Source organism: Drosophila teissieri, chromosome 3R (genome assembly GCF_016746235.2).
Source record: "Drosophila teissieri strain GT53w chromosome 3R, Prin_Dtei_1.1, whole genome shotgun sequence".
In the NCBI taxonomy this organism is placed as follows: Eukaryota; Metazoa; Arthropoda; class Insecta; order Diptera; family Drosophilidae; genus Drosophila; species Drosophila teissieri.
The window spans coordinates 11,011,554-11,038,473 of record NC_053032.1 but is presented as its reverse complement, the minus strand read 5'-3'; the positions used below and the strand labels follow the sequence as shown (position 1 = coordinate 11,038,473).

The window sequence follows — 26,920 nt, the reverse complement described above, 5'->3', positions numbered from 1 at the left end:
TCTTGTTTGCTTGTTTGTCTTATGTCAAAATTAAACAATAAAGTGCAATATAATTAAATCAGTAAACCCTTTAAATTAATATTTCCCTATTCACCCCTATTTCTTTGCCCGCGACTGTAAGTAAAAGCGCCAAGTAAGTGCGTTCCTAATTGTCGAGCGTTGTTTTTGTTTATTCAGCTATATTTCTCTGCCATTCGTTTGGTTTGGTGTCTTCTTGTAACTTATGGCCATTGGTAACAAACTGGATCTGAGCTTCACAGTTACGTGTGGGTTTTATTTTCACGTATGTATATTAGGTATTGTGTATTATTCATAAGAGTTGCCTTTAGGTGGTTAACAAATTAAAGCTATCGACTAATTTTGATTCTAGAGAAAAATTTAGCACACAGAGTAAGTTGTAAGTGGTAAGTGGTAAGTGGTAAGAAGAGTTCATTCGTTTAGCGGATATCAATCGAGAAGCGAGTTAGAGAGATAGGATAAACTTATGGGCTAGGCAATAAGGTTGTCCTGCTATTTGATGTGCCGGCAGAGGTGGAACCGCATCCACTTCAGCGCCCTGTCGCTCATGGCCTCCGACTTGGGAGAGTTCCCGCAATCCGACAGTCGATGGCATCCGGCGCAGTCTGCCGGAGATCGGCGATAGCTCTCGGTGGTGGTGGCGCTGCAGCTGATTATCTCGGGGGTGCTCTCGAGAATCGCCTCGGGTTCACAGCCAGGTCACATGTCGCCCGCGCAGTCCCAGCGCAGGTCGTCCGCCTCGTGGGTCAGGTACCGTCCGGCGCCCACCTGGGTCTCCAGGTTCCGGAGGTCGCGGTACGTCTGCTTGTCCTGCAGCCAGTAGTGCAGCAGGCTCTTGTCCACCGTGTACCGCTTGCGCTGCTTCACCTGCAGCAGGTTGTTGATCAGGTCGATGGCTGGGGAAAATCAGAGCGGATTCATTGAGTAACCTGGACAATCTTTAAGCGAAAGTTCTAACGCACCATTGGAGGAGATCTCCTTCCAGGGATTTGGGGGATACATGAAGGCCGCATTCTGGATCTGGTCGTTGATGTCTTCCTCCTCGTTGAAGGGGAATGTGCCGCTCAAGCTCACGTAGATGATGACGCCCACGCTCCACATGTCCAGAGATCGGTTGTAGCCCTTGTTACGGAGCACTTCAGGTGCCAGGTAGGCCGGAGTGCCAACCACTGATCGCCGGAAGGACTTCTCGCCGATAATCCGGGCGTAGCCAAAGTCGCAGAGCTTCACCTGCGGGAACTCGGCGTCCGAGGAGAGGAGCACGTTCTCCGGCTTCAGATCGCAGTGGACGATGTTTTGCGAGTGCAGGTACTTGAGGGCAATCAGAATCTGGGTGATCAGGAACTTGGTCACCCGCTCACTCAGACGGCCCCTCGCATGCGACAGGATCATCTCCAGCATGTCGCCCTTGAGCTTCTCCATCACCACGAAGATACGCTCCGGAGTCTCGAACATCCGCTCCAGATTGACGACGCCGCAGTGCGAGATGTTCTGCAGGATGGCCACCTCGTTCTTCAGCTGCGCCTCCTGTTTGGTGGGGAAGCGCAGCTTGTCGATCACCTTGATGGCCACCTCGCGCTGCGTCTTCTTGTGCACGCCGCCGTATACCACGCCAAACTGCCCGGAACCGAGGACCTCATCCGGAAAGATCTGGTACAGCTGGCCCATGTCCTGCACCTGCTCCTCCGACTCGCAGCATTCTGGAAACGAACAAAGCGTGCTGATGCACCGTTTACAACCATCTTCGACATACTTACGCGTATTGGTGACGTGCATGAAGGCCTGCCGGATGCTGGTCTCCCAGCTTTTGGCAATGTCACTTCCAATTCCACTGTCCGGCGGAGGTAGTCTGACGGCCTGCTCCTCCTTGGCGCCCACCTGCGGATCCTGTCCGACGAAGTAGCTGAGATTGGGAAGGCGCAGCTCGAAGCAGTAGTTGCACTCCGGCCGGGGATCTCCGAGGTGGCTTTCGATAGACAGGAGCTCCGCCAGCGGCAGCTCCTTGTGGTACTTGCTCCCCTGTTCCGAGACGAACAGTGTGATGGTCTTGGAGTCCAGTCTCCAGTAGTATCGCTTCACTGCCTTGTCCAGCGAGGTGTAGTGCACCAGCCAGCCCTCCTTTAGGGCCTGCCCCCCGCGTTTCTTGGTGTGCTTCACGGACTGGACGATCCTCATCAGCGGGATATTGGCACTGGGCGAGGAGGAGTTGGAGGATTGGGACTGCTCCGACTGGCCATCGCTACTGGACTTGCTGGTCTCACCTCCACCGACGCTGGAATCATCGCCCAGTCCTCCATTGACCAGCTCGGGCGGTGAATTGTGGGCGTTTGTCAGGGCTTTAGGTGCTTCTCTGGGTCTTCCGGCCACCAGATTCACACCGCTCGACACGGCCGATTTGTACTTGCCATACTCGGATCCGTCGTCACCGTCACTGTCGTCGAACTCCTCGCGGAAGAAGTTGTCCCGCTCCTTGGCTCCGGCCTGGATCTGCAGCTGGCTTAGTTGTGCTTCACCCGTGCAATCGTGGGGCACCTTGTCCATGCACTTCTTGTGCGTGTTGTACTGGCAGTCCCGGCACTGGAGGCCCTGCTTGAAGAGTCCTTTCAGCAGCTTCTTGCACAGCTGGCACACCGTGGGAATCCCGTATGTGTGCACCATGAATGTGTGCGGAATACGGAGCACCATCAGTCCGTTCCGGCTGCCCGACGAATGAGTCCTTTGATGGCGACCGGGAATATTCTGCGAATTATGGAAGGCAGGTTACTTAATTAGCAAATGAAGAGGCTCTGGAGATGGATGCGCAAGGGGTATTCCCTGTGGGCAGGACTCCTTTAATAGCGTTAATTGGGCAAAACTAATTTTCATAATTTGGCTGGCTTCTCTTGAAACCTCATTCCAGGACTCTTTTTGGAAGGATTTCGGGGAAGCTCGTAGGAAAAGGATGGTGGAAATGGCTTCAGTGTTTTGGGAAATTATTCTCGCTTACAGAAAAGGACTTAGAAGGAAGAAATATTTTAAATCAAAATGTTGTTGATGTATAGATAAAGAGTGCAAGAAACCAATCGAAAATTTTCTGCGAAAACGGAGGATAATATAAAGTGACTTTTTAACTGAATCCTTAACTTTCCTGACTTCAGATGGTTAAAGTGGTATCCCCAGTCACAATTGAATGCAGTTTTCAAACCCCCTTACGAGTGCTCTAAATAGTTAATAAAGCGTTTAGTGTGCGCAGTATAAAAAGTTTATTAGAAAAAGCGTGAAAATAATACAAATTATAAGTGTGAGCCACTTTAAGTACAATTTGAAAAGCTCGCAGTCAGGACAAGCGGAAACTATCAACTACCACCACCCTTAAAGGACGTACGCACACACACTCACACACGCACACGCACACGCAGTATCTCACACTCACACAAACACACACGCTGTATATGCTTATGATAGCGAATATGAAAGGTCCTGTCTGGCTGTCAATTCTTAATAATATCATTCATAAGGTCCGACATGCGCTTTACCAGAGAGCTGCTCGAGTCGTTCCGTCCGGTCGAGTCCTCCGTGGAGACGAGCGACTGCTGGGAGCTGCCGGACGGACTGCGGGGCGCCTGGAGCGTGAAGGAGCGCCGTGAGGTGGCGTCATTGGAGCGGTTGCAGTTGTTCGGGATTTTCACCACGCACCGCTTGTGATAGTTCTGGCCGCATCCTGTGGGCGGAATGCAAGGATACGTTTGGCGATTAGTGGAATGGCTCTGCCCCTCTGATGTCACACTCTGATTCACATACCGTCGCACTTGAGGCCCTGCCGCACCAGGCCAAACAGCATCTCGCCGCAGAAATCACAGAAGGTCGGTCCCTTGTAGGAATGCACATTCAGGCTGTGCGGCTTGAGGGTCGGCATCTCGGAGGTCGGATACAGGATGGCTTCAGTGTGGGGAGAGAAAGATACTTTAAAGTGGGGTCTGCTTAAGTTGTTTCTACTATATGAGTGGCCAAAGCCACAAGAGTTAGTTTACAAAAATGGATATGATTTCTAATAGGCACTAACGTATTACTATTGAAACTTATAGCTACATGATTTTGTTCCTATAATTTCAATGGTAAAAGGACAATATTTCTTTCCACGAAAATGTAGTTAAAATGTAGAATCATAACCCATATAGAAGTATAACTACTTATTATAATAAGTTATTATGCTCATCCAAGGAATATATTACTTTGTTAAGGTCTTGACACTGGATAATCACAGATTGAAAATAACCTTTGAAATGAATATATCTATGATTTTTAGACCATATCCGTTGGGAATTAAACTTTCCTGTCACAGATTCGACACATTCATCTCGACTTTGCCCTTTGCCAGTTTATGAATTGGATGAGTGCTGTCGTCGACGAATGTTTCCCCCCAAGTGAGTGGGTGGAATCCCAAGCCCGGCTTGCGGGCTGGCTACTTACGACTGGCGGTCAGCACGATTTCCACGAGGGTCTCGTCCACCACCTCCGCTGCCGAGTTGATGATGTGCAGCACATTCGGGGTGCTGTAGTCGTGGACGAAGAGCAGAATGCGTTCCGAGAGGTACGTGAGTCCGCTGTCCGGGATCTGAAATGGCCAGCAGAACGTGGGTGTGAGCACTGTGAATGCGGTGGTGAGAGTGATTGTGGCAAAGACAACGACAATGCCATGGGCATTGGCCATTGACACTGGCGATGTTCGGCTTCGTTTAACGCTTATTTTTGCATTGGCCGAACCATTATCATACGAGGTCGTTTGATAAGTCCGTGACTTTTTGTATTTGCGCGCACCTGCTCTAATACAACACTGCTCTGTCAGCAGTTATCTATTAACAGCTGACTGTAAATTTGAGAAAGCTGCGTTTTTGTTTGCTTTTATAGCATTGAAGCAGACGATCTCGTGAATTTTTTTGTCCATCAGGACAATGCACGGTGCACACGTGTGTAGTCAGCATGGCAAATTTCATAATTGGGCTACGAACTGCTACCCATCCAGCATATTCTCCAGATTTAGCCCCTGTGACTATTTTTGTTTCCAAACATGAAGAAATGGCTCGCGTAAGAATTCGGTCAAATGAAGAGTCATCACAGAAACAAACGACTATTTGAGGCTTGAAAAACTATATTGAAGAAAAAAAAATTGAAAAACGCTGACTAAATGTATAGAGCTAAAAGAATTATGTGAAAATAAAACGCTTTGACGAAAAAAATATATTTATCAAAAAGTCACGACTTATCAAACGACCTCGTATCATATTCGTATCTTAATTGATGGCCCGATAAGATCCAGCCTGCCATATGCACGAAATTTCGTATTGATTTCAATTGATACGGACGGAACTCAACATTGTGGGCTTGTTTGCTTTATATCTACACAGTGGCAAATACCCTTACAAATTAGAAAAAATAATGACCTGGGTTGAGGTATACTATTATGTAGTATTATGTAATATTTATTGAGACGAACCGAACAATAAATACTCCATGCGAGTAGATGACCAGCCCAGAAGGAAGCTAAGTTGTGGGATGACAATAGTGATTGGAATATTCACCGAAATCCATGAACCATTGTGTGACTTGATGAAATACCAGCTTTTCTGCAGTTAATTGATAAAATCTACTGCCAGTCATGGCGAAGACATGTACACATATGCAAGGGGCAATTAAAGGTCCATGGGTCTTAGATCCTTCGCAAACCAAATTAACCATTCACCACTCCCCCTCTTCTGGGAAAAGTTGTACGCATTTGGATTTGTGGATTTCCGGCCGGTGGGGAACCGGATGGGGGCGGTGGGAGTCGTGTCTGGAGCAGCTGTCGTTTGCAATGGATGGTTATGGAACTTAGGAACGCCACCAGTTGCGGCCTGGTTAATTGAATTGGCCATGGGTAGCTGCGTCACGAGGGGAAACGGGCCATGCGGAAACGAGTACATGCCTATGTAACTTGGACTTACTTAATGAAATAAAGCAATTATTGTGCACACATACATGCATTAATCCGACCTTTCCACTTGACTGCTGGAAACACAGTGTCCTGTGACTTAATTCTGGTGTTGGATACAAAACTACTTTCTGAGTCTTAAGACTCAGACTACTTGCTAGCTATGTTTAATTGGGCTCCACTATTCCTTAACAATTTACTTCCTAGTAAGCAAGTTTTTAATTTATTAATTTTGTGGTTTAAAAAAGGATAGCAAAACCCACTGTAAACTTCTGGCCCGACTGCACAAAATGGTGACCTGCCAGCCATCCGACTTCTGTTCAAATATTCTACAATTGACATGTTTACTGGAAGCAGCTTGCATAATTAACTAAATGGCTCCAGATGTTGACCTCCTTTGGTATTTTGGTTGCGAGTACCGCCATTCGACTAATTCTGTGGTGGCGGTCTAATACCAAGGAATACTTTGTGCCTTACAGCAGCTAGAACCATTTCCAAATACGTATCTTTTATGTTATATTTCTCAGTTAAAGCGAATATTATCGATGCCCCTGAATCCTGCACAGAGTTATTGGGAAATGGTTAGTGTTGTGCCCCTGGCCTCACCTTTGTGTTGATGAAATCGCAGGCCAGGTCCTTGAGCGTCTTGAGGGTCAGCGAATTAGCGGGCACACAGACCGCATCGCGGACGCTGCCGAATTGGAAAAGGAATGTGACTTCAGGACCCTCCATGATAACGGGAACGCTGCCGACGCCGCTGCCGACGCTGGCTGCGCTGCTGCCGTTGGAGGTGCTGTGGTTGCGTTGGGCCAGGATTGCAGTGGTGCGGGGGATCCCCTCGCTCACGGAGCTCCTGTCTTGTCCTCGGATCCAATAAAATTCCTCTTTTCCGCTTCGCTGGCAGTGATTTCTCGGGGCTTCCTGCCTTCAGCCCCTTCACTTGCTATTGCAAATGCCAAGGACGAACGTAAGTTTAATGTTGCTGCTGCTGCTGCTGCTCCTGCCACCGTTATCCTTATGGCTCTGGCTGCCTTCTGTTTCGGCTGCGGTTCGGAGTCGTTTGCGGTTCAAGGATTGCAGTCGGTCACGGCGCTATGTGTCCAGATGAGGTATATGCACCAGATTTGCCACCACGCCACACCAAACCGCCTCTGGATCACGGAGACTAACTGCAAGGATAGTGGGGAAGGATTACACAGAAAGCCATTTCGAGTTTCACGATAAATGCTCTTTACTTAGTACCAGAAAATATTTGAGCTCGGATCACAATGCTTACTCGAAAGGGAACCTTTGTGAATATTTCGCACAGGTTCGTCACATATTTCGTATAAAATTTGACTATACTTTTGCACTAAGTCACAAGTAATGGAGAATGCATTCATTCTTAACAGCAAACTAGATTTGCGGCACATATACTCGATTTCTAATTCACAGGATAATCAACTGTGTGCGGACTAGTAAGTTAGGTCATGGCAAACGTGTAGCACTGAGACAATGGGGCCATAAATAATACGGCAGTCGATTGCCCGATTCAATGGCCATTACGTATGCCTCGATTGGCCATATGTATACTGTCATTATATTTATATACAAAAAACTGGTTGCTAATTGCGATGAGAAAAACTAGAAAGATAAGATCGCCCTGGGAAACTTGCGCGGGGCGATTTGAATTCCTACCAATTATTTTGAAGTGCCCTGCCTGTTTGTGACCCATTTATGGAGTGTGTGTGAGGCATTAAAAAATAATTAAAAAATCATGACGGAAAATATGTGTGCTGGCCGTGAAAGGAATGCCATGGGAAGTGAAGACAGAAAGGGAGAGAGAAATTATAAGAAGCGAAGAAGAAATTGTGAAAGAAGAACAACAAAACGAGAGCCCAGAAAGCGACTCTCGGCTATCGGCTCTCGGCTGCCAGGCAACTTTCTAAAATTGTATCTCGGCGCTTTTTCTCCGCTTTTCTGGATTTTCGTTATTTTGTTGTTTCGTTGTTGTTTTTAAGTAGGTGTATCAGTCAAAAGTCGCAGATGGGAGCCGAGTGCGTTTTGAATTTCAATTGAAGTGCTTTTCCTGGCATCTGCTGGCGGAGCACGGAGGCTGCTCCGCTGCTCCACAATCCTCAAGTGCTTTTGGCCCAGAAAAGATACCATCGGCGAGAAATAGCCGAAATTGGAGCACCAGCACACGCAAATGACGCAGCGCAGAGGCCTAAAGTCAAGGCTGAAACACGTACACACTCCGATATTAAGATACGTTATGGTATCCAAGAGATACATTCGCCATTTACATAACAACACCAGCAACAAGCTGCCCCACCGAACATCACTTAATAATTTATCCTGCAAATACACACTACTCGTGCCTGTGCCTGAGAGAACCTTTTCAGCGCCTTGCATCCGATGGATGCCGCTTGGACATGATGACTAAGCCCAACTCTTGCTCCTACTCTTGCTCTTGCTCTTGCCTCGATTTCAGCTCCTGCTGTCTATTTCGTTCTATGCGCTGCAGTTCGATGTCTCTGCCATCGTCGCCGCGGCACGTTCTGAGTTTGTTAAGCCAAAAGAGCAACTGACTTGGCCAACTGACTGCCAAAGCCGCCGACGATGCCAGAGACCCAGTCCCAGTCCCACTCCCAGTTCCAGTCGCAGTCGTGGTAGTCTTGGTAGTCGTGGTAGTCGCAGTCTCAGACCCAGACACAAAACCCCATAAAGAGCCCCAACCCAAACCCATACCCATACCCATACCCAAGCCCAGGCCCAAACTCAAGCTGAGACCCAGTAGCCAGCGCAAAAACAACTCAAAACCCGTTTGGCGGCACTGGGGAAAATAATTGAAATAAATTACTGAATACTGTAAATATTAACACTATTTCTTGTTTAAAGCAGTGGATAATGCATTACGAACACATTTTTAACCTTTAGCACCCAAGTTAAGTATTATTATTTCTTATTTTAATAAATGAATTTAAATTTTCAATAAACTTAAAAGTGTTTCAACAAAAGTTTTTAAGTCTATACATAAACCAAGAAATAAAGTTTTAATATTTTAATGGGTAGTTAACTTGTTTATTACTTTCTTATTCAAATCTTTTTCAGTTCTTCAACATCAAATATAAAATATGAAAATAAATTTTAAGTTCATTTGGGTTAAGGTACCTTTTTGGGCAACGGTATGTTATGTGGTGGACAGAAATATTCACTTTACTTCAATATTTTGTAGTAAAAATATAAGTACATGATTCTTTTCAGTGTAAACAAATGTGTAGAGCAAGACAAGGCCAGAGCACTGCAGAGCGAGATGGCAACAGAGTGAGAGAGAGAGTGAGCGGCCGAGACGTGTGTGAGTGTGAGCCATGAACCAAAGCACTCGACCCGGCATAGTCCTACTTCCCCGCCCCTGCGCCCCATTTGTTGCCCAGTTTGTTTGTTTCCTTTGTTTGTTTGTTGTAACGGCCGCACTCTCCAATTCCCCCGCCCCACCTTCCGCCCCCATCGAGCTTTCTCCCTCTCGTTCCACTCTGCACCTTCCGCACCCTTTCCCCGCATCGAGCGCGCCCACTTAGCGCCCATTTCTTCGCTCGTTGTCATTGTCAAGGCTGTGCGAGAAAACTACCTGAGGGGGTGGGCGGGCTAACCTAGGTGGGGTGGTGGTTCTGAGGTTTGATAAGCGATTTTCCCGTTACCGTTACGTTGTGACGGTTACTGAAGTTGTGGCAAGCGTGCAGATGTTGTCAGCGATGTTGGCAAGGAAATAACAAAGCAAAATACTACTAACTTTCATTAAAATCTAGTATATTTTTAGGAAATAGATATTTGTAATTTAAATGCCTGTGTATTATGGGAGGTGATTCCCGATTACATTAGGTATATTAAGTACGGTTCATTAATTTCCAACTGGTTCGTACGTTTTCTCAATTAGTATCTTAAAGATTAGACCAACAAAACAAGAAAACAGAAATATATAAATACAAATCAGCTGGAAATGCTTCTGAAACAATTATGTCAATACCGTTTTTCGTTATTCAAATGATATGTAAGTAGTTCGAAAATATATTTAGATTTTTAAATTGATCAATAAATAACAGCGGCTCATTGCCGAGAAAACAAAACAAATTTGAGTTCATTAATTGCGGCAAAAATAAGTATGTGTATTTGTTAATTTAAAATAATTCTCATCGACTGTTTTCCAAACCAAAGTGAATTATGATACTAAAACTTCTGCAGTTTGGCATTCATAATGGTCGCTGAATAAAAAGTTGGCTGAAAGCCGAGTTTTCATGTGATTTTTATTGCCATCCCCCTCGGTTATCGGTTGGTTTTTGGAGGCTGTGCCGCCCGAACTCGCATGTTTATTTGTTGGAATATTAATAGAATTAGAATTCTTCGGTTCATGTGAAACAAACACAGAGCGAAGCGAAATGCAAATAGTCACAGCCGACGCAAAAGTCGCGGGCTCTTTTCAGAGTCTGATAAGAAAACAAGAACGAGACGGGGCTGCGGGGAGCGATAGAGAGGGGGCATCGAATGGCATCACCATTATCATCGATAGATAATTAGCAAGGTGATAATAATTCCAAGCCGGGAGCGAAAGCGAGAACGAGATGCGCTGATGATGCCACGCCAAGTTCAAATTCCACTGTGGGATGAGCCCAAGAAAATCCCATGCAGTGCGCGAAAAAATGATCACTTCAGCGAGAGGATGTACAACACATAGGATCAATATTATATCTGGTATTACAGAAATGAACCATATCTTAGAAGGTTTCGAAATCGAAATGCATTGAGTTCTGAAACGTATTTCAGATATAGATAACACTTAAACACAAAACCTAAATTAGAACATGTAGGAGAGGAATTAAGCTTGTGTGAAATCTCTAGAGAACCAAGTAGCTGCGATAATGGTTCTAGTTTATTGAGCCTGACGCACCAGTCATATAAATACCAAGGCCAGGAACAACTCGAATGTGCTTCTGTTTGTTTTTCTAGCTCAAGTGGATGGTGGACTCCGAAATGGAAAAGGGAGTGGGAGTGAGTTTTCCCCGCCCAAAGGAGCAAATAAATATTAACGGGCGCGGGCGCAGACAAACATTTGCATTGGAGCGTGGCAGGACAATGGTACAGGTGGTGCTCAGTAAGGTGGATAAACTAAGTGTTCCTATTGTCAGTCTTTACTGATACATTTAACATTATACATACATATAATATGGAAGTATTTTAAAATTAATCATACTTGTTGTCATATTATGTTATTGAAGATATACGAATACGAAGATTAATAAATTACGCATTAAACTAGGAATTCGCCCCATTCTAAGTGTTAAGAATCATTGAACAAGACCCCGTTGTAATGATACACGCATTTAACAAGCCATTCTAGAAATGAATAAAGTCTCATACATACATACTTATTTTCCCATTCGAATAGCTTGCATATCAATATCATAATTATATGTCTCGTAAGGACACGAATTCAACACAAGCAACCACTCACGACCACCAACAACGAACCGTAGCAAATTAGCAACAAAAGCACTCCACTTGGGCACAGGATGATATAATAACGGGAGCTGGGAAGCTCGGAAAACACGGAAAACTCGGGAAACTGCCAAGGAGCCGACTGTGACACTTAAATTTAATGTTTCTCGGAAAAATTTCATTCGGCTTAATTTGTTTTCAGCTGGCATCCCTCGACGACTTTGGCCGACTTTCCGTCGATTATTTTTTACACTCATTTAAGATGCAACACTTGGCGAATGTACATGCATATATAAGCACATAGCGCATATATATAAAGACTTGTTGAAAATGTCTTGCAATTAATTTGAATAATTAATATGCACACGGACAGGAGCTAGAGTACCAACACACCTTCGCTCGTGCCCCATTTCCCCGGGCGCTTTTCCTTAGAATTTTCAATATTTGTTTGCCGTTTCTGCGCGCGTGTGTGTGTGTCGTAGTATTTTCCCTTCTTCTTGCCGTTCCTTGTTTTCCTATTTGTGTGGCAGCATCGTGGACATGCCCACGTTGCGCTGTTTCTGTCGCTGAGGCCAACGAGAAAATTTCGCACGTTTGCACTTCGCCTCGACCGCCGCGCAACTGAAGCGAAATTTCCACAGGCAGCCAGCGGCGGCAATCGCAAAAAATCAGCAGCAGCGGCTGAAAAGGCAAATCCAAATGAAATTGCCGAGCTCAACTCAACTCTCGATTTGGACTCGGGTTTATGCTCTCTTTCACCCCACAAATCCCTCAGAGAAATTCTCGAGCGGGAGAACAGTTGGGGGGCAGAGTGCTCCCAATGCCTAGGATGCTGATTTCAAACACCGAATCACTTGCCACATTTCTGGCGTTCTTGACGCGCTTCCTCATTTTGATTCTATTTTATTTTGGCCTCTCGATTGTTTATTTACTCATCTCGATTTCGGCTGGGCGTTTGTTTACAATCGGCGCTGAAAGAGGTGAAAGCCATGCTCGCCAAGCTTTCCCACTTTCTCACAGGTGTCTTGAAAGCTTGGGAGTTGTAACGAAGAGAGCCAGACCACTTTTGCCCAAAGAGATGATAAGTCTCGCATAAGAGTTGCCAGGGTTGACAGGTCTTGGCCAATAGATCTAAAAGTAATACGTTTTAATTCATGTTTTCAGGTTTAAATTTATTTATCTTTTCTAATTTACTATTTTGAGATTTATTCATACATTTACTTTTACACGTTAAGTAATATTTATAAAAATTCAATATTAATAATATTAGTTAGCAATAAAGGTAAGTATTTACACTAGCATCATTTAGGTATTACCAAAAATATTTGTTACATTTATTCTATTTATTTAAAATAAAGCCAACCAAACATTGTTTGCGTATACGTAATATTTTGATTCTTTTAAATCTAAGAAAAAAATTCTAAATAAATAAAGAGCAGTCGAAATGTAAGAGATAAGCGCGCCACTCGAAGAGAGTCAATTGAGCGGGCTTTTTATGGGCGACTGTTGCTTGCCCCGCTCCCGAAAAGCTTTAGTCTGCACTGGAAAAAATCCTCCGCAGTGATTCAGAGACTTTCAGTGGATGCACACGCCACACCGGAGGTCAGTAGCTTGTGGAACTCCGGGGATCCCCCTTTTAGTCAGCCAAACTGAAGCGCGTAAAATGCACATTACGGTAACACGTTGCGGCGGAAAGGTAACCGGAAACGTAAAGCTTTTCGCCAGCATCGTAATCGCTTTTGCACGCTAAGAGCTTTTCATTTCGCAGAGTCAGAAAAATGGGGAAAAATGGGCGGAAAAGAACTGGGCCAGTCACACGAAGCAACTTCGAAAAGGGAAGCATAAAATTGCTCTAGCAACACATGGCGCTTACCCCGTCCCGGAAAAATGGGGCGGATGTGTGTGGGAGGTGGCCGAGGGCGGAGGGCGGTAGTAGGTCTTGGGTGATGGGAGGCCATTTTTCCAAAGGAGGGTGAATGGCTTTTGTTGCTGGTGCTGTGCCGCCTGCCAACTGACAACAAAAGCGTCGCACGTAATATAATAAAGAGATTTTCCATAGCATACAAAGCGGGGCTGCGTCGAGACAGTTGCATGTGTCCTGCTACATGGAGAACTATTGTGGTGTAATATCTACACTGATTCGGATGAAATATTAAAAATACTTCACTTTCATGTAATTATAATGGGGGATTAAAAATATATCTTTAATGCTACGAAGACTGTACAAAATACCTCTCACTTGTGTCGTGTTGTATCTTAAGTTATTGTATCTCTTCTTAAATGGAGACGTTGGTGCAGCAATATCAGACTAAAAAGGTTTTAAACACAATAGAAGCATTCTTAAAGCATTAAGTCAGGCTTAGAAGGGTCTTTTTGTTGTCTGTGTAGATGGGGTACGGGTCCTCGGAATGTAGAATTCTCCCGGCTGTCTGCCCCTGGCATGTCCTCGTCTAAGCCTCGCATTGTGGATTGTACACACATTATAATGGAAATCGGTTTTAGCTGAACTAAAAATAATTGGCCTTGCATCTCCGGTTCGTTTTCCGTCCATACAGCCGTACACACGCATACATATGTATTTGGGCGAGTATCTGTGTGAGCTCAAGTCCTCGTTGTTGTTGCTGGTAATCAACAGTTTGTTGGCACGCGTTGCCATTTGGCCCAGGGATCGGGAGTCGGGAGTCGGGGGTTGTGGATTGGGGATTGGGGGTTGGGAGGGGGCCAAATTTAGACGGAGCGAAAAACATTTCGCAATTAGCTCATTCTCCATGCTCCATTCAAGCTTGTGCCCATGGATTCCCCGCATTTGGTCTTCTAAATTTACGATTACAATTGTGCATTGGTATTTTGGGTTTTATTTGGGGCATCGATGTGGGAATGGAAATAATCTTTTAACGTTAGTTGTATCGGATGATTTCAGTTCGACTGGAAAATGTACAGAACAAGTAAAGATTTAATAGAAATTAAATCAATTTTATAATAATTATGCAAATTTAATAGAAACATTTTTCCCCATTCATATCTTTTATTCAGCCGAAATGCTTGCGACTGTCCATTTAGGATTCTTGCAGGGATTCCCGTTCGAACGAGAGCATTTTAAATTGGGAATAAATCAAAGGCTCAAGCTCCAACATATTCAGCCCATCGACGCTGCTCGAAAAGTACAAACTCTGCAATTTCAGGCTGCTCGCACATTAAAGTTGCATTTATTTCCGGGGAACAAGGGGGCCATACAAAGTCAGGGGTCCACATAAAAAGGGGGCGAAGGGAGGCTGCCTAATGCGGCAATTGTTAAACCGAATGCAAATAGACGTTGCAGTTGGCATTCTCCAAGGAACTCGGGCCGCGTGCCAGGCATAAATCACTCCAATGACTACCGTTGCTCCGTCTCTCCATCCCCCTGCCACTTCCTTTCATCCGCTGCCTGGTTCGTTTCCGGTTCCGGTTCCGCTTCCGCCGGGGCCTCCAGCCTCAGCTCAGACTCCAGCTCCAGCTGCAAATCCAAGCCGTACTCCTCCCTGTCGACGGTTAGTTTGGTAACGCTTTCGAGGGTTTTTATGGTTTGCATATACAGCTTCTTGGCCAACTCCTTGTCTTGGCCCGTCACCGAACTTTCCGCAATTTCGCAATCACTGCAACGAACAAAAAAGGGGCTGTTTTGAGGGGGCTGTGCTGCAGAAAGTGGCCAACAAAGTGCTGCTAATGCGGCCAACAGAAACCGGAGCGCAGTGGAGTGGAGTGGCCATGGCAACTACTCACTTGAAGTACTCGCCGGTGACTTCCTTCAGCTGGGGATCGGTGGCCAGGCGGATGGCGCACTGGGCGCCCTCGTAGGCGTTCTTCATGAACAGCCACATCCACGGGTAGGTGACCGCCTTCACGCAGAGGGACGACATCAGCGGCGAGCTGCAAAGTTAACCAATTATGGTAATTATTTAAATGGGGAACAAGGAGCCAAGAAATGTTGAAGCTGAAAAGGGTCCATTGAGCGCTTTGCCTTTAAATTGCTTTTTTAAACATAAGGGAATGTAATGTATTTAAATAATTGAAGTAATATGATCAAATAATCACCATTCATATATGCACAATATTCGCAAGCAGTCCCTTTACAAACTATAAATGTGTTTTTGTAATTATCGCTTATGATTTAAGATTTTGTAGATATATTCACTGATATATCGATATATAACTGAGGTAAGCTAAGATGAAGGATGAAACTACATTTAAATTTATGTATATTGTTTTCCCCCACAACGTTTTCCGAATGCTTCCGATGCTTGTTTAGCCAATAAAATTAGTTTTGGTTAAGAGACATAAAAGTTGCTTAAAACTCCTAAGACATGCAGAAACTTTGAAATGAAGTGTCCTCTTTAGCTTGTTTAATATTCCACCCATATTTCGCATTCAATTAAATCGTTAGATCCCAGTTTAGTTTTTATAAAGTTTTGACTAAATCTGGTCTCTAAGCGAAACTTTAACCATCTTTTGGTTGCATTGTTTTAATGGCATTTTCAATTGGGCGATAAAGGGCGCCAGTACCGCCAGATGTCCTCCATTCAATTCAGCCGCTCATCCGTTGATCTCCAGCTCTTGGCCATCTCGCAGCTGGGACTGGGCCAATTCCAGCGTCTGAGCCCAACGAGTTGTGCGAAATGGCCCCCCCATCCAGCTCCCTGCACTTCTTTCAACCCCTCACCCCACTTTTTACACTGAGAAAAATGTTCAATGGCCGCGGAAAGTACTTTTGTTGCATTTAAGCAAGTATTTTATCATATCATTTATCGCCTTTAGAACTGAGTTTATAAATCATTTGACGTATTTAAAATCTACCTAATAGTTTTTCTCTGAGTGCTTGTGATGCTGCCTTTCAGGAAGGATTACGAACTTGCGCACAATTTGCTTAGCTGTCGTTGTTAATGCTTTTCGCCCTCGTTCGGTGCTTTCCTTTTGTTTTTCCAGGCGGGCAACGAACGATGAACGGTGAGCAAGTTCACCGACACTTGAACACGATAAAACGATAAATAAATAATTAATGCGTTTAACTTTTCCATTTACGCTTTTTCCGTGACTCGAGCATTAACTGCTTTTCATTTTCATTCACTTCATAGTACGCACAGATAGAAGCCTCGCATAAGAGCGATGCCACGTGTGCTCAGCGATGGAAATAGTTGGTTCTATCTAGGTTTATCACCAGCTACTTTTTGCGTGCAGCAAGTTTTCTATATTCAATATAATGGTTTGATTTTATTTTTTCAGAATCCCTTAATACAGCAATTATTCCAAGAGAGGTTCATGTTGAGTTAAATCTAAATCACTAAATCTTTTTTATAAAAATACCCTATAATGAAATGAGATACATCTAGTAACTATTCAAGTTTTATGGCTTTACTGCACCTCAACTAGGTATATAAATGATTGCCTTTCGCATCACTATGTATGAATTGGGCTGACCTGGCCCTGGATCCTTCCTCTGACCCCCTGGAACCCTCCACACTGCCACAAAAGTTAAATCCCCTTGTCCTGGGTCGAGGCTGGTGTTGATTCCATTCATCGTTTTACGCCAGCGTTTTCATAGATACGAGTATCTGTCCTTGCTCCCCCCGCCATTAACCCCCCTCCTCGCTCGCCAACTGGTTGCATTTTTAAAGTGCATAGAAAGCTGCAGGGGCTGCAGATGGTTTGTTGGGAAAAAATGGGAAAAGAGTGCAAAGCAAAATAAATGTGTGTGGCTGGGTCGTGGCTTAGACTAGGGGGTTACTCTCTGGATGCATTGATTAATGGCTGTTTACACAGAAAAGTCAGGAAATATTGGGGGCTTAAAAGGGAGTATATAAATTTTCCGGCTGAAATTGGGAAAATTGCGAAAATAATTTGCTTGGGAGCCACGTTGACATTTAATTATATGTAAAATATTACATTTCTAGCTTGGATCAGATGAGCACTTTACAGAACTTAAATTTAAAAGCGTGAGAATATATATGTTTTTTTATGTTTTGGTTTGGTCTTTTATGTCTGGCTCTAATGTCTGGAATATTGCGTATACGCCACCGACATGCCTGATATGCTCACACCTTTTCGTTCGTCGCAGTGGGTGGGATTGAAAAATTTCAGCCTGACTCGCTAAGCTGCAGCGGTGCAAAGTTCATTTTAACCCCGACCTGCACCACCTGCTATTACCGACCGGGAAAATCTTTTAGCTGTACGTGTGAGTGCGCCAGCCAGCCAAAGGAAAAGCGCAGCAAAATGGCTTGAAAGAGAGAAAAGGGCATGGCTTTTCCGAGTATTTTACTTTAATGCCACAATAGATGGGCCACGAGCCGAAATTGAATCCACTCTAGGGCGAAACTAATAGCGTAAACGCCAGTTAATTGTTTTCATTGGACGGCGATTTAAGCAGACTAAGGCTAAGCAGGCTAAGTCCCTTCCTGGCGATTATGTTGCAGCAGATTGGTAGCTTTAAAATGGTTCTTAGTTATAAAGGATGCTATTTCATTAGGTTAATTCCAGAAGAGGAAGGCAAAAAGTCAGTAAATATCTTGAAATGTATAATCTGGCTGTAGCAACCTGCACAGCAATCTGCTGTGTAAGTGTCCAACTGTCAAGTGGATAAAAGGCCGCAATAAATCAGCAGATACGCAACCATAAACTGACCTTCCTGCCAAGATGATGAAGTATACTAGAATTCCGATGATAAGCGTTCGGCCACAATCTCGAAAGCCCAGCAGGTATCGCTTTTTTCATCAATGGCAGCTGCAAAAAATGAAGAAAGATGCCCCAAGAGTGTCAGGATGTGGGCGTGGCCAGGACGGCCAGGATTTCCAGGGTGGGAATTGCAGTGCACGGGTGAGCCTGACAGCTGCTTCAGCACTTTTGCAGTTGCCAACGAAAGTCAGAGTTATCTCCGATATGAATAGTGTATGCTACACACTTATACATACATAGTATGCCAGCAAGGAAGCGGGGGAGGTGACGTGGGGGCGTGGCAGTCGGGTATGGGGTATGGGTACAACAAAAGTTCAATTTGGCGCTACAAAGTCTGTAAAAAGAAAATCTACTCGCAAAGGCAGAACATGTAACAGAATGCAACAGCACAAAAAGCACAACAGGGAGATATCCGTTGGACAGGAAGCCAATGCATGTAAGCTTCGTGCACCGGAAGAAATGGATTCGAACTGAACGCTGCAATGGAAATGTTTATGATGCCAGCACAAATATTTTAATATTATGCGGAAATCGTTGAATAAAGAGTAGACATACTAGAAAAGTGTAAGAAATAAATCTGGTAAGTAAAAACTGGCAGTACGCTACAGTTCAGTTTGTCGGCTATCAGATACCTGTTACTCTGGCAGTACAAATTGACGATTGATTACACTGTTATTTGCATGCAATATGCTATTTAGGAATTTACATCTTAAGGATTGAGGTACCAGACAGATTTAAGTCTTTTACATTTTGGTTAGTAATGACAAGAAAGTTATGTAATGAATACGAATCTAAGATAAAGAATTTATATTTATATTATTGTTATCATCGCTAAGGTCTAAAACCATAGAAAGAAGCCAAGTGCTGCCCACATGCCCATGAAGCAATCCAGTCCCAGTTCCAGTACCCATACATCCCAACATCCCAACATCGGAGTCCGTGGAGAAACCCGGCTCACATTCACCTACATGTACAGCCACTTGATGTCGCTTCCGCTGTTCATTTGCTGTTTTATTGCCGCTGCCCGCAGCAGTTGGCCAAGTTTTGGGGTAAGTGGGTAAGTGGGGGTCTTCCTTGGCCACTAGAGGTGAGCATGTGTTTGTCTCTTTTAATTTGTTTCGAGTTGGCCTTGTTTGTTGTGCCCTCACAGTACAGCGAAATTGAGGCATTTGTGTTGAAAGTGGAAGTGCACGCTATCACTATAATCTGTTGTAAATGGTTTCTAAATGGTCTCGTTACTAGAAATTTATTTTCAAAATATTTCTATAATTGTCAGCATAAAAAACAGGACCTCTACCCATCTCTAAGGTGTAATTTGTGTCTCGTTGGCTTGGTTTTTCCGTTGTTCCTGGCGTTGCTGCTGGGTCACGTGCCACGCCGATAGGAGCAGGACCTATCCCCACACCCATTCCCATTCCCAGTGCCATCTCCACTGCATGACCATGTCCTTGTCCACAGCGATTTTCCACCTTCGCCTGCCAAGGTGCTGCGTTTTATGTCCAAATGATTTGTACGCTCGCCAAGGCATTTGATTTCCTTGCCTCGCTTTTTGCCCATTTCAGGGCTCTTTTTGCTGGCGCATTGTTATCGCATTTTGCAAATTGTAATGACGCATGTTAACAATGTTTCTGCTTCGCCAGGAAAGTGGAATATGGGAAGGGGAGGGAATAGGAATGGGAATGGAAATGGAAGTGGAAACGGAGCAGGGTAGTTAAACTTGTACATATGCAGACAGTACAATTTGTGTCTATGATGGATTATGCTTTCCTGGCTTCTGACAGCCCAACTCCAGCTCCTTTCGGGGGAATGAGCATGAGAACTGTATCTAAACCTTAGCCTCTTTTACATCATTTATTGCCATTGAATTGTGTAATTTGTTGTACGTGCTGGTCGTGTTAACAATGTTCAATTGTGTGCGTGTGTGCCTCTGTGTGTGCTACACACACTTGAGCACCTGTTCCATTGTGCTCCCTTCTGAGTGGGTCCTGGCCATCTATTGTCCTCGGCGTTGGGCTTTGGGCTTTGGACTTGGGGCTGGGCTTGGGGCTCCACTGGGCATGTGCTTCCCCCAAAATCCCCATTTACATGTGTACGTCGCATGTGCGAACAGGCTTTATGAACAGGCTCATATAATTCACAAATTCAATGGCCATCGAGCGATGTTTAATCTGCTGGCCTTATCCGAAATGTCTAAATCATCTTTCGTTTCGTTTGGGTAATGTGACTTAAAATTTTAGAGAGCCTCATAAAAGCACATTTAATGGGTCATTAAACCTAATTTCCTAAGCAATTTAAAGTTGGCTCAAGGAGCCACAGAAAGTACTTGAAATGTAATTTGAATCTCATGAAAGTTAAATAAAAATAAAATATGTTTTGGTTTTTAAATTGTTTTTTTTTGTTATAACGCTTAAAGAAACATTTAATATTACATGTATATTTTGCAGACTTTTTCTTTCCAAGTGGGCTTCAAATGCCGAACTTAGTTTAAACCAAATTGAAAGAATCCTTTTCTTCCCTTGCAAAACTTTTTAAGCTATTAATATAGGTTGTAATCAAAATCGTTAGAATAGGTTGACGCGCACGAATAAATAAGCCAGTGAACTCTTCATCCTCAAAATCTTATCCACCCTGGACAATCTGAATAGATGATTTCCTGAGAAATCGGGGTCACAATATGCCCTGTGTACCAGCACATTGTCGGCAAATTCTAATTTATAACTGCCAGAAAAAAGGGAAGCAGCGGAACAACAAGGGCAACTTTTGTGCCAGCTTAAGAAGCATCAATAAATTTCGCATTAATTCTGGTCCATCATTAGGAGACTGGACCCCGGATCCCGGATCCCGAATCCCGTATCCCGGCCATGTTCATGTTCATGACCGTCAGTTAGTTCACAGTGTGCCACCAACTGGATGCTGGCCATCAGAGATGCCTCATTCTAATGGTCTAGTACTCGTGGCAGTAAATATCGAGCAATTTTTAGGGAAATGGAAATGAAGAGCTAAATATTAGATGTTTTCTTCTGAAAAGATGGCACACAACAATCTTGTGAAATTAAACTCAGCTTTATAGATTCATAAAGCAGAGTTTTAAAGGAATGCTTTCGTCGAAGGGACATTCAGCTTAGGTTGCTGAGCCTAAGTAACTAGCGAGATTATAATCTTAAGGTTACGAATGTCTGGGGGACCTTGTTTATCACGGCGAATTTTCTCTCTGGGACAATCACCAGAGGAAAACATATATTTTCTGGAAAAAGTCGAGCTGCCAACACAACTGGCAGCATCAGCAGCGTCAACAGAGGCAGAGGAGGCAGAGGCATCTGTCACCGGGCTGTGTGACTGTGGGTCTGGGTCATAACTCAAAAGGACGACGTGGCGGGGTCAGCAGGCGAAAGTTGGCCCAAACGGAGCCTGGTCAGAAGTGAGAGCCGAGCTTGACCCGCCGCCATTTCAATTGCGGCCGACCCGCAATTCTCTGACTTGGCCGCTTTTAATTACCGCATTTCACTTCTGGCCAGCACAGCAGCCCGCTGGAGAAGCTCCTTGTGCCATCCTCACATACATATCTTTTTGGCAACTGCCACTCGATGGCAGCTCATCTGCATTTGATGATGAGGAGTGGGCGTGGCCGGGTGAAAGTTCATTGCAGCTGTTGTCGTTTGGGTATGGCTCTGGAGTGTTGTTGCTGCTCGCACAGTTACAAAAATATATCTAAGAATGGCTGGGCTTGTAATGATGATGATGATGGCAGTGATCACATAAGCTACGAAATTTACATCATTTAATTAAAAATCTCAACGCAAGTTTAAGTTATTTAATTAGAAAGTAGTTATCATAGATGATAGTGTGCTATCAAGCACATCTAGTAACTTGTTTAAAATTCAAACTTGATAGCCCACATGGCATTATTTATAAGCGATTCTGTGTGCTTAATTTAGTTAGGAATTTAATGGAACGACTGTTTCTCTCAGTGTCCTGCTGATGTGGCACTTGATGTCTGTTGTTGCTGGCATTTTGTCCTTCCGCAATTTGCAACTGTTTGTCGTGTTTGCACGTCCTTTTCTGTGTACTGTGCAAATGTGCTGCTCTGGTTTTGCTTTTTTGTGCGTCGAGTCGCATCTAATTTGCATGCCTTAAATCGGATTTAGAAGCAAAGTGCGGAGCCATCGCCATCGCCATCACATTGGCAAATTGTTAAGCCTGATTATGGTTTGGCCAAGTGTTGGCAACTAATTGTGTATCGTGTAGCACGAAAATCGATGAAGGCCAGAAATGGCCATGAGTGGAAGTTAGGCCGTGATTTGAATTTAAAACCCCAGTTCATTACTAGAGTTTACAGAAATTCTAATATCCATTTTAAAAGCAATTACCTTTTAATTGAATCTATTCTGTAATTCTAGTTTCTCGTTACTGCATTCTAACATGTTTTCCCAAATTTGCTGCTACCCTTTTCCCCCTGCAATTCGATTCCCCAAGTCTCTGGTTGCATTTAGGCCGGATTTCGGTATTTGACCAACTCATTTCGTATTTCGAAATGATTTTGGCCTTCGGTTGAAATGTTACCTTGATGCTGTTGCCAAAAAAGGTGGTTTCCATTTCCAGCCCCGCCCGAGTGACTTGCAAACTTTTCGATTGCATCAAAACGAGTCGCCCCTCGTCCCACAGATGCAGATACAAAGTCACAGGAAACCAGAAAGAGGGAGAGAGATGGAAGGTGACAGGGAGAAAGAGATATAGAGAGTGAGAGAAAGAGAGACAAACTATAGCTGCTTAATGAAAGTGCAAAAGTTGTCTTCCGCGCGGCCACGAAATGAGCTTAAAATTTAGTTAGAGTTTCAGTTGCATTCTGCATTCTGCACTTTGCTCCAGTTTCGTTTGAATTTCAATTTGGGTTGCGGGTTCCCCAGCTTGGTTTGGTCTGGCTTCTGGGGCTTCCAGATCCAGATCTTGGGCACTTACTTGCGAAAATGGCGAGTTCCACGGACGAGTCCTGGTGTGCAGCAGTTGACCGTGACCGAGGTACCTGTGGGGAAATTAGCAGACCTTGGTTACTTGTTTCTCGGAATCAAGATTGCGCAGTGAATGCATCAATAAGTCAGAGTGCAAACTATGCTAAAATTTGGAGCTGCACTGCGAGAAAAACAGATTTGTTTGTGGCCTACCTATAGCGTCTTAATAGCGGAACATGTACGTTACGTTATAAGTTGGGCTTACTTATACTAATTAATCTTGATAGTTTTTAACAATAAACCAAAATGCTATGACAAGTGGTTATAACAATTGTTTCAAACCCTTTTCTGGGACTTAGAAATTATATAATATTTAATTGATGTTATTTAAAATTACTTGAATCTATCTGATGGAAGTAATAAACTATAATAATTCAAACAAACATTACTTCAAAATAACTTACGCCAAAGTTCAAGTGCAGTAAAGATAGAAACTCATTAATTACATTTTCCCCGCCTAATGGCCACTAACTGAGCAATTGAGATAGCCCAAAATGGCAGCTCCTCCGAGTGCACTTCCGCAGTTCTCCCGGGGAAAAGGTCCCGAACTTTGGGCACTCACCTTTCAGTTCCCTGGCCATCCAACGGGTGGCGAGGAGCACGCAGAGCTTGGAGTGGGCGAAGGCTTCGCGGGCGTGGAACTTCACCGACCAGGTGCCCACATTTAGGGGATCGTCGAAATCGATTTTGGCGCCCTGATGGGCGTGGGCGGAAACGAAGAGGATGCGCCCCTGCTCCGAGCGTTGCAGGTGTGGCAGGAGCAGGTGGGTCAGCAGGAAGGGGGCCAGGTAGTTCACCTGGCTGTGCCGTTCGAAGCCATCCTCCGTGGGCACCTGGGTGTTGGCGAACACCACTCCGGCATTGTGGACCAGCACGTCGATCCGCTCGAATTCCGCCATCAGCTGGCCGGCAAAGTGATGGACACTGCGCAGCGAACAGAGGTCCAAGTAGCGGGCCTCCACGAAGTACCTGTCCGCCGGATTGTCCTCGTCGTCTGGGGAGTTCAGGGGGGTGCGGCAGCCCAGCTCACGTTTGATTATGCCCGCCGCCCGCTCCCCAGCCTCCAGATTGCGGCAGGCGAGGATTATCCGGCCACCTCGGCCGGCCAGAGCCTGGGCTATTTCGAAGCCAATGCCGCTGTTGCCGCCGGTGACCACCACGATTTGCTCCTTGATTTGATTATCGTTCGGACAGCGCTGGCCGCTCATTAAGGTCCTGGCATGCGGGTAAAGGATACAGATTAGATGGAGGGTGGCGGATGGCGGATGGCAAAAGGGGCGGAATGGGGATCAGTGGGTGCGGCTTATGGTTCATGGGTAGCTCAATGATGTCCTGCGTCCATGTCGCGTGTGTGCACTTAGCTAAATATCGCAACCAAAAGTGCTTGTATATAACACTTCAAGTACAGATGGTAAGAAGGTAAGCTTTAAAAATAGAGAAACTTATTGTAAGTTTCAAACTGTTATATTAAACCTTTTCCCCAATTTAACCATAGACTTTCTTTAAGCTAAAGCAGGTTTTTTTCCAAGTGTCCAGTAGTGGCAGTCTATTTATTGAGGGGTGGAACACCCATATAGTCGGAATTTTGGCTTATTGACAGGCGTTAATGGAATCAGCATGGCTATTTGCATAAGTCCGCCTGAGGGCTTTTGGCGATTTGACTAACTCTGGCCGCTCATTTTCAACTGCATTAATTTCGGTGCGTATGTGTAAACAATAATTGTCAATTTATTTAATTTCCAGCCAAGGGAAACCAACGAATGTGCGCAGCATAGGCTTTACCTCAACTATATGCAGAGTGGGTATTAAACTCTACACAGGTATAAAAAGCACTAATTAGTATTTATTCGTCCTGAAGTCAATTAATTCGCATGGCTGAGTTCTAATTCATTTCCAATTCGTTTAATTGCTTTATTTGTTCGTTAGTCCTGTTGTCTACAAATTTAATTTGATATAATGCATATTTGAAACAAAATGATAATTACTCCATTGCCATCATGAAAGAACCAACTTATTTCTCTTGTAATGTGCAAGTGCAAGTGCCGCTTATGTTGGGACTTTAAGAAGATCGTTTTTTGATAATAATTGGCTTAATTTAAATGTCCACATCCCCCGCAATCGAAGGCACTTTAAGTTCAGCATTTTGCAGTCAGTTACTTCCTCTATAATCTTCACCGCATTCCATTTGCTTCACTTCATTTGGCGGAGACTTATTTTGGCACTTAGAGCTAAGTTTGCCGTGCCATCCTTCATTTTGGAATTCATTTGGCATTTCATTTACTTTGAGCCAAACTTTCGCAAATCCACTTTGTAAATATTTTGAGGTGGCACTGGGGGAGGGGGACTCGCTGGCAAGGGGAGTGCCGAGTGCCATATTGCAGTCACTTCCATTTCCGCTTCCGCTTTCGCAGCTTAAACTAACACCTGCAACTGCGAAGCGACAGATAGCGACGGGTCACATAAACCGCGATGCTCGCGGAGCAGGAACAACAAAAACCAGTAGGTAAATTAGTGCCTGAACTAAAAGATACCCTGTACAGAGCAATGGAAGGAATTTTGAGGTTCTCTAATAAAAGGGTTTCCAGTATAACTTCGTTAGATATGTATTAATCGATGTATGAACATGAAGTTATTGCGCAAGCTGGACTGGAATAGTTTATCACTAACATTACTAAATATATAAATGTATTATTTATATAAAATTGCAATACATTTATTATAATATCCCAATTTACTATTTAAAGCATGCATTTCAGTAGGCGAACGAGTGGCTCGCCTTGAATAAAGTCCACCCTCTTAACCCTCGAGTACCGGAGGGAGTAAAAAACAAAAATGGAAATAATCTTCAGATATTACATATTATCCGGGTTATCTCTGCACCACTGCTCAGCCACTTCCTCTCGAGTTCTCCACCATCTCTGTACGAAATCCACTTAAAAACTTTTTCGCGAATGGTGACAGAGGGGGAGTTTTTACTGGGCTGCTGCGACATTTATTTACGTGTGTCCGAGGCGAAAGTTTTTATGCCCCAAAAATGGGCACTTTTGGGGCTGGGTAGGGTAGCGAATGTGGCAGGGTGAATACAAAAATATATCACAGTTTCCGTTGACTCATCGCACTCACCGCACCGTAATCACAATGCCCACCGTGAGGGCCGCTATCGTGGGCCACCACGTGGCGAAGGGATCCGCCTCCTCGAACATGGTCAGCAGTCGCTCCATCCTTGAGTGGATGCTTTGGATGCTTCTGGGAGCTTCCGGGTGCTGCTGGGTGCTCGGTGTATGCTGCCTCACTTTCTTCCCCTGCAATCGATGAATGAATCTGTGACTGTGACTGGGTCTGCACGGCACAATTGTTGAACGCGAACTGAGCGGCATCCGTAGTAATAAATATGAGTTCTCTTTGCGTGGTCACCCGCTGGGTGCAGCATAAATTAATGTATGTACACACGTGTGACTACAGTGATAACTCCCTAATTAGGACTGGAGATCGAGCATGGACTTTAGGTAGTTTATGTTAAAACGGGAAGATTATGCTTTCGTTGTTCTTATTGTATGCTCTGCGTTCTAGATTAGATTCCTCACATCACAAAAACATAATCGGAGATACCCTAGAATATGGCTAAGAAAATATATATTGCTGCTCATATAATATGTATACTTTCTCACACTTTATTTTTGATACGATTATTAGACAATTACTTATGGTTTCTAGATAGTGCTAAGTGCTTACTCTAATCGAGAGATGCCTGTTTAGTTATAAGAAAATATACATA

At 44.4% G+C, this 26,920-nt stretch overlaps 2 protein-coding genes across 3 annotated transcripts; both read right to left on the bottom strand.

Moving 5' to 3' along the window:
* Positions 1-2: 2 nt before the first annotated feature.
* On the bottom strand, positions 3-12,047 carry LOC122620852 (serine/threonine-protein kinase D1). 2 transcript variants are annotated; one of them, XM_043798520.1, is made up of 8 exons: positions 11,831-12,047; positions 6,572-7,134; positions 4,468-4,612; positions 3,799-3,936; positions 3,534-3,718; positions 1,776-2,757; positions 981-1,718; positions 3-914 (listed from the first exon to the last, which is right to left on the bottom strand). In XM_043798520.1, the coding sequence occupies exons 2-8, from the start codon at positions 6,695-6,697 to the stop codon at positions 718-720; spliced, it is 2,511 nt and encodes an 836-aa protein (XP_043654455.1). In that variant the 5' UTR covers positions 6,698-7,134; positions 11,831-12,047; the 3' UTR covers positions 3-717. The 2 variants fall into 2 exon arrangements, with proteins under 2 accessions (XP_043654455.1, XP_043654456.1); XM_043798521.1 differs by lacking the exons at positions 6,572-7,134; positions 11,831-12,047 and adding exons at positions 5,577-5,959; positions 6,013-6,107.
* A 2,566-nt stretch (positions 12,048-14,613) lies between these two features.
* LOC122621669 (retinol dehydrogenase 13) lies at positions 14,614-26,399 on the bottom strand. The gene is made up of 5 exons (XM_043799615.1): positions 26,269-26,399; positions 23,708-24,360; positions 23,096-23,159; positions 15,197-15,343; positions 14,614-15,069 (listed from the first exon to the last, which is right to left on the bottom strand). Exons 1-5 carry the CDS (start codon positions 26,364-26,366, stop codon positions 14,811-14,813), a joined length of 1,221 nt encoding a protein of 406 aa, XP_043655550.1. The 5' UTR covers positions 26,367-26,399; the 3' UTR covers positions 14,614-14,810.
* Between the last annotated feature and the right edge of the window lie 521 nt (positions 26,400-26,920).